The sequence below is a fragment of the Oncorhynchus tshawytscha genome, linkage group LG22 (genome assembly GCF_018296145.1).
Source record: "Oncorhynchus tshawytscha isolate Ot180627B linkage group LG22, Otsh_v2.0, whole genome shotgun sequence".
Classification (NCBI taxonomy): Eukaryota; Metazoa; Chordata; class Actinopteri; order Salmoniformes; family Salmonidae; genus Oncorhynchus; species Oncorhynchus tshawytscha.
This window is the reverse complement of record NC_056450.1, coordinates 18,528,469-18,536,896: the sequence shown is the minus strand read 5'-3', so window position 1 is coordinate 18,536,896 and position 8,428 is coordinate 18,528,469. Positions and strand designations below refer to the sequence as shown.

Sequence of the window (8,428 nt, the reverse complement as noted above, 5' to 3'; positions counted from 1 at the left end):
TCAAGTATTTCCTACGTTCCAAAATCCCAAAGAATTGATGATGGTGTTGAGTTGTGGAGACTTTAGAAGGGGAAAAGGGTGTGGGGGAGGGGAGGGGAACGACTTGTTTTGAAAGAAATCTGGAACCTATAAACTTGGACAACTTCTACGAGGAAAAAAAAACGCCAGAATATCCCCATCTGATTGGTCAACCCACGTGCCTTTGTCTCCGCCTCAGCCCTTTACCCTTACCAATCACCAAACGCATTCTCTTCCTGTTATGCTTGGCCTGGCTCTGCCTTAGAACCCAGCTGAGCCAATCTGTGGAACAGATGGGTGGGACTTACAAGTTCCATCCTCTTTCTTCTTTAAAAAGCCAGATGCAGGTTGGCTGCTGTCTTACATTGATCTAGGATACTAGATGCAACTGCTGTTCTGAATGTAGCGAGCAGCTAGTAGTATTAGATTGTTGTCATGCCTAGGTGTAGGCAACATATGGATTTCCAATACTGAGAATTGATTATTTTTTCCATTCGCTTTCTCTTGCTAACAGACCTGGCAGATCACTTCGGGTACTTCTATATACAGGCTTGCCAGAAAAGAGAGAAACTAAAGGGGGCATAGCACATAAGAGGACCTTAAGGAGAGAACAGAGGAGTGGGATAGAAACAGTGTAGCTGTAGAAACAGGGTTAGGTAGATAGACTGCCATGAGAGAGGATCCGTCAAGCTGTGGTGAATACCCTGAGGGAGGGGTGGTGTCCAGCGAGGAGGAGCCAGACTGTGCTCCAATCAAATACCCTGTGGTGCTGGTAACACCAGGGGCCGGCGGGCGCAAGAGTGTCACCAGGAAAGACAACATTTCATCGCCAACAGAGGACAACAAGTCAACGACAGGAGGGCCTCCCAGTCTGATCCCATCAGGACCCAAGAGGCCTAAGAAGAGTCCCCAGCCCTCCCTGTCTCCTCTCCCCATCCCAGGCCAGCCCCTGGAGGACCCTCAGCACCAACGGGTGATCGCCAATGTACGGGAGCGCCAAAGGACGCAGTCCCTGAACGACGCCTTTGCCTCGCTGCGTAAGATCATCCCCACGCTCCCCTCAGACAAGCTGAGCAAGATCCAGATCCTAAAGCTGGCCTCGCGTTACATTGATTTCCTCTACCAGGTCCTGCAGAGCGACGAGATGGATGCCAAGCTGGCCAGCTGTAACTACCTAGCCCACGAGAGACTCAGCTATGCATTCTCGGTGTGGAGGATGGAGGGGGCCTGGTCCATGTCCGCTACCCACTAGCCCTGTCACCTACCTCTCTAACACCCCCTCCCTCCTCTCCTGCCCCAGCCAATCTCCCATGACCTCTGACCCTCATCCTCACATCATCTAACTCTTATCATTCTACACCAGGTATGCACTCCGACTGCCGAGATACAAACCATACAATACATACTCAATATTATCTTTCCAAAGCAAAATCTCACTTTTTTATATTGCATGCAAAGAAGTACTAATTGAACTGATCTGCTGAAGGCGATCAGATATAAACATAGGACAACACCTGGTGTTTTATTAGAGTATTGAATGCCATGCTGGACATTTGTCAGAACGAAACGCAGTAACTACTACCAAGTAAGTGAATCACAAGGGAGGGTCATAGGACAGCACATCTTAGGTTACCACAATTCTCTTTTTACATTCAAGGTATACAATAACTATTCTACAAGATCAGTTAATATTGAACATGTATATAAAATAGTAGCTTGATGTATCCCATGATTATCATCAGGACTATGGACCTAATAGGAGGATGTAGAGCTGTTATTTCATACATTTTGTAACAAATAGCGTTGAACTCTGACAAATCGCTCCATTACAGTAGGTATCTTCTTTTTATTATCTACACACATACAAATTTCATTTTGACCAGAAATCATGAACATAATCATATGCAACTTCTTCATAGACTTGATGTTATTATCCCATAGTCTCATACATAACTCATTGTATCCCATAGTCTCATTGTATCCCATAGTCTCATACATAACTTATTGTATCCCATAGTCTCATACATAACTCATTGTATCCCATAGTCTCATTGTATCCCATAGTCTCATACATAACTTATTGTATCCCATAGTCTCATTGTATCCCATAGTCTCATACATAACTTATTGTATCCCATAGTCTCATACATAATTCATTGTATCCCATAGTCTCATTGTATCCCATAGTCTCATTGTATCCCATAGTCTCATACATAACTTATTGTATCCCAGTCTCATACATAACTCATTGTATCCCATAGTCTCATACATAACTCATTGTATCCCATAGTCTCATTGTATCCCATAGTCTCATACATAACTCATTGTATCCCATAGTCTCATTGTATCCCATAGTCTCATACATAACTCATTGTATCCCATAGTCTCATACATAACTCATTGTATCCCAGTCTCATACATAACTCATTGTATCCCATAGTCTCATTGTATCCCATAGTCTCATACATAACTCATTGTATCCCATAGTCTCATTGTATCCCATAGTCTCATACATAACTCATTGTATCCCATAGTCTCATACATAACTCATTGTATCCCATAGTCTCATTGTATCCCATAGTCTCATACATAACTTATTGTATCCCATAGTCTCATTGTATCCCATAGTCTCATACATAACTCATTGTATCCCATAGTCTCATACATAACTCATTGTATCCCATAGTCTCATTGTATCCCATAGTCTCATACATAACTCATTGTATCCCATAGTCTCATACATAACTCATTGTATCCCATAGTCTCATACATAACTCATTGTATCCCATAGTCTCATACATAACTCATTGTATCCCATAGTCTCATTGTATCCCATAGTCTCATACATAACTTATTGTATCCCATAGTCTCATACATAACTCATTGTATCCCATAGTCTCATACATAACTCATTGTATCCCATAGTCTCATACATAACTTATTGTATCCCATAGTCTCATACATAACTCATTGTATCCCATAGTCTCATACATAACTCATTGTATCCCATAGTCTCATTGTATCCCATAGTCTCATACATAACTTATTGTATCCCATAGTCTCATACATAACTCATTGTATCCCATAGTCTCATACATAACTCATTGTATCCCATAGTCTCATTGTATCCCATAGTCTCATACATAACTTATTGTATCCCATAGTCTCATTGTATCCCATAGTCTCATACATAACTCATTGTATCCCATAGTCTCATACATAACTCATTGTATCCCATAGTCTCATTGTATCCCATAGTCTCATACATAACTCATTGTATCCCATAGTCTCATACATAACTCATTGTATCCCATAGTCTCATACATAACTCATTGTATCCCATAGTCTCATACATAACTCATTGTATCCCATAGTCTCATTGTATCCCATAGTCTCATACATAACTTATTGTATCCCATAGTCTCATACATAACTCATTGTATCCCATAGTCTCATACATTTCCTAGACACTGATCTATTCATAACAATCTACATTAGAAGCCAAATTCTTGTGGAAAAAGTAACATTACAAGTTTCACTTTCCAACAAAAAAACAATTCCATTTATTTATTTTGGTGCAAAAACTTTCCTTTGAAATACGTTCCTTTCATTTTGGCTTAATCTTTGCTGCGTTGCACGAAAATGAGATAGTTCTTGACAAGGCTCAACAAAAACAAACTGGTTGTGAGAAACCATGCAGCAGTTAGCTATCAAAGGAGAAGTGATGGCTGTCTTACTGCACTCCCACAAACCACAGAGTTTGATGAAAGTGGTGTCATTGATTCGTCCAGTTCCACCGATCCATGTTGAAGACGGCTGTCAGACGCCTCATCAGTGGCTGTGCCTCCCTTCACCAGTAGCCACACATTTGGCCTTTGCCATTTGAAACCACTGCTTTACCCACTTCATTCCCAATGCAGGAAAAACCCCGAAACATATCATTAAACTGTCCACAAGATGTACCATTACCATGCTTCTGAGGGAAGTATTATTCATAGTACATTCAGCACAGTGAGTTCCTACAACCTAGCCCACGTTGACAAGTTATTTTCTGTGACATTCACAAATAATACTGTCCTCTAGAAATTGCGTTTGAGGTGAATGAAAGCTACATACCCTTTAAATCGCTTTCTTAATACCATGTGAAATGAAAGTGGCCTGTATAGGCGGCTAGATATGAGAAATGCATTCTCAGACAGTGTTTGTTGGGATGGTCATTGTTATGGTTCAGTCTTCAAGCTGACTTTGAAGGAAGACTTTCTTTGCTCCTTTCTCGTTAGGGTCCTGCAGTATTCTCCAGTTAGTCTGCTTAGCTCTCTCTGTTCATCTTTGTATTCATATACATGTGAATACAGTATGCACATGTTCTCCCTGCTATTCCGTGTGGTTGCTTTGGTATGTGTGTTTGTATGCCACATAAATACAGATTTTTTTTAGGCATCAATGTTTATCCGTGTCTTTCAAGATGGCCGCTATAGCTCACCAGTTGTTGCACCGCTGTCAGATGGCTTCCTTATTAATTAAGGAGATCAAATACACATGGGTGTTTTTGCCTGCTTTGGTCTCGTCGCTAAACTTATTGCCACAAACTTTGGCTTTCGACTGACCGTCTGTTCTAAGTTTATACTTATATTTGAGGTTACTTTTGTCTTTTATATGCATGTTTATTGATATTATCCAGTTCCATTTAATAGAAATACCACATTTTACAAGGACATGGTCAACAAAACACCCAGCACTGACCTCCAAACAAAACAGGGGCAGGGAAAATGGACATAAACAGCTTAATACTAAAGGGAGTTTTTATGCCCATGACTTTTTCCCCTGGGAGTTGAACCAGTTTAACTGTTAGACAGTGCAGAGGGATTTTGTTAGGCATCATGGACTAATCATTTGTGCTTTCTTCAACACAAAAGGAAATAGCATATTTTTCATTACGTAACACTTGCAGAATGTTTGAAGCACGTAGCACTTACAGAATCTTGTGTCTGTCTCCCCAGCACCGTACCAAGGCGACTGAGAAGCCTCCACCTGTTGGTCTGCAATCCCTTTGTTTACTGGTTTGGACCTACACCTCTGGACCAACTAAATCAAAGATATGAGCCTGCCCTCACTCTGGAGAGGTACTGTAGAGAGACTCAGCTTCCTCGAGCCCACACAGAATCTATGGGACAATGATTCAGAGCTACTAGCAGGTCTAGAAGAGGGACAACTATAGAGTTTTAGGACCTGGAAATTGCAACTTGTGACTTGGAAACAATTTGGTAAACAAATGTAAGTTGCATTTATTCATGGGAATATTCCTATTGTAGTGTGACTACATGTAGTACAGAACTGTTTGTAAACCAACATACAATTCCTCATTAAAAGGGAATCAGTTGGTGTAAGATAATAAAATGAGTACTTGAGCATCTTTGAAGCATATTTCTCAGCCCCATCTTATTACCAATCTCACCTTAAAGCATACACCCTGTACTGCGACTACACCAGAATGGACATGTCCACCATCCGCATCCAAAATGAATGGCCAAACATTTGGAGATGGATGATGACACAATAACATTTCTAAACGCCAAATGCATAAGAAATACAGCGGTTATCCTTCTTTGAGTTTGTGTGTTAAAGAACCTGGGTTAGCAGATTATCCATGTGTTACCCTGTCAGCATAAATTAGTGCTCTATAGCACAGACTTCCTTAATGAGGGCCAAGTGTCTGCTCAGGCACACCAGGGTATAATTGCCCATAAAGCTGTTGTTCTTTTGGGGGAAATAAGGCCTCTAAAATATTTATTGGTTGTCTGGTTGGAAAGAAATCCTATGATATGCCCAACCACAGAAGCACATGTGGATACATGTATTAGTGGACCAGGAAAGTACACCGTATATCCAACATGTTGTCACACCTACAATTCTGTACACACAAAAATGACCATTAAAAAATTTAATTAAGAGAAAAACAGTACAAAATAGACATCCTTTCTATACATACATAGGAAATATGTAGGAAAAAATGAACACAAGGTAAATAAAAAGTATGAAAAAAAGACTGTTATTCTTAACTCCAGTTAGTGAAGGCTACCAATACTTGACTCAAGGCACATGCGTGATGTATTTTGGTCTTGAGTATCTATTTACAGTGACTTTAAGAAACAGAGCATAAAAAGGACAACATTAAAGGAAATCAAGAGTGGCCCACGTGTCACTAAGACAATAAGAGTGTTGCCCATAGGCCCCTGGAAGTCTTTACAGGAGAGGTCATGTACAGTATCCAACACACTTTGTCTAACATTACTTCATAGACAACAGATACCCACTGGTGTACTACGAGACAGAGAGCACAGGAACTGTTCTACGAGAGTATGAATAATGGTGGTTACTTCTATTTCTTTTTATACAAGTCTTTGAGGGGATCTTACGGACAAACATTGCCCAGAGTCTTGAAAACAACCACCCCAAAACAAATAGTTAGTACAAACAATAATGAATATTGAAAACTGCCAATGGCCTCCTACACACATATACAGATTTGGATTTGTATTTCAATCTGTTTGCTACAGTACAAAAGTAGTCCTGCAGCAAACAGGAAAAGTGAATTATGTGGATTATAATTTATGGACAGTATTGCAGAGATTGATGTTTTTTTTGTTTAAAAGTGGACTTTTTTTTATACCTCAAATACACTACAAGGTTTAAATTTCCTGCATTTCAGGAAAGTTCTACGGCAACAGGGTGATCAAATTACAATCCTACATCTGTAGCCATCCACAGTGGTTGGTACAGAGTATAGTAAGAAATGACTATAAGACTTGTTAGCATGGTTATCGTTATCTCTCTCTCAACGACAACTAGGGGAGAGGATAAACCTATGGTTAGAGAAAAATGTTTAGTTAAGACAAGATTGACGTGTATCACCGGCGTACATGCCCCTGTACTGGCGCACCAGCAGAGAGAGTATGTTCCTGAAAAAATATGCCTTGTAAATGCCTTCTTTCTGCAGTGGTTAGTCAGAAGTGGATGCTCTCTCTCACTCTTCTCTTCGATGATTTTCAACAGAGAAAACACAGTAATACACATTAATAGAGAGCTTATGATACATTTAGACATTTAGCCACATTCCATAGAAGTATGGGGTCATATACAAAATAATATTGTGAATCTGAAAACAAATGTCAATGTCTCAATTTGATGGTGGGCAGTTTTTTTTTCATCCACTGAAAAACCTCTAAAAACAAGTGCAATCTAGATGAAATGCTCATTAAGACAAACTACATAACCCCAGAATGAATATAGAAAATGAAACAGTGGAATGTGCTACACATTTCAATTCAAAACAAAAACAATCTACACTGGACATCATGAACACACAAAAAAGGTCTCAGGACATGTTAACAAACTACAGATACAGTATATCTGAAAATCTATAATCAGCATGATGTCAAGTACTGCATCATACATACAACTGGAGTACAAGAGAGACTTCCTACACAAGGCCTAAGGGAGAAGTATGCACCATCATAGTAAAGCCACATCTCCATCAGTGGAGGCTCCTCAGAGGAGGAAGGGGAGGACCATCCTCAGTGAATATCATAAAATTGAATGAATTAGATAAAACTATACTATTCACGTCAACAAATAATGAATTAAAACACACTGTTTTGCAATGAAAGTCTACAGTAGCCTCAACAGCACTCTGTAGGGTAGCACCATGGTGTAGCACCATGGTGTAGCACCATGGTGTAGCACCATGGTGTAGCACCATGGTGTAGCACCATGGTGTAGCACCATGGTGTAGCACCATGGTGTAGCACCATGGTGTAGCACCATGGTGTAGCACCATGGTGTAGCACCATGGTGTAGCACCATGGTGTAGCACCATGGTGTAGCACCATGGTGTAGCACCATGGTCCAGCCTCCTCTGGGTACATTGACTTGTCCTCCAACCTATCTGAGCTCTTGCAGCATGAACTGACATGTCCACCCAAACAAAGGATCAGAGAATTAATTTAGTAGTGAACGCATACGCTAGAGCTAGCTAGCACTGCAGTGCATAACATGTAGTAGTTAACTCAAAGAGAGAAAGACACTAGTTGAACAGTTTTGAACAAATGAATTTCTTCCAAAATATAGGAGAAGCAAGAGAGTCATTTTTTTTCACTTTCACTTACTTAGCTAGCCTATGCAGCTATCTAGTTTAGCCTGCTTAAATACTCTTCTCTGACAGAGGGATGCTATGTTAGCTAGCTGGCTATGACTATCCAACAAAACACTGGAACTCTTCCAAGTCAAGGTACGATTTTGGTTTTACAAATGTATTTCCTCCGGGGCCCGCCGGTACAGGTGCTAAACTGCTTACTGACTGTACACTGTAACATTACTGCATGATTGTAGCGGGTTTACTGACGCATTAGTT

The 8,428-nt window shown here is 40.3% G+C and overlaps 1 protein-coding gene across 1 annotated transcript; it reads left to right on the top strand.

Moving 5' to 3' along the window:
- Nucleotides 1-385: 385 nt before the first annotated feature.
- Nucleotides 386-7,354, top strand: LOC112221989 (twist-related protein 2-like). The gene is made up of 2 exons (XM_024384493.2): nucleotides 386-1,381; nucleotides 5,019-7,354. Exon 1 carries the CDS (start codon nucleotides 689-691, stop codon nucleotides 1,268-1,270), a length of 582 nt encoding a protein of 193 aa, XP_024240261.1. The 5' UTR covers nucleotides 386-688; the 3' UTR covers nucleotides 1,271-1,381; nucleotides 5,019-7,354.
- Nucleotides 7,355-8,428: the final 1,074 nt, after the last annotated feature.

What these genes read in the sequence shown, in the direction of transcription:
- LOC112221989 (XM_024384493.2), top strand. Translation starts at nt 689, where the DNA reads ATGAGAGAGGATCCGTCAAGCTGTGGTGAATACCCTGAGGGAGGGGTG.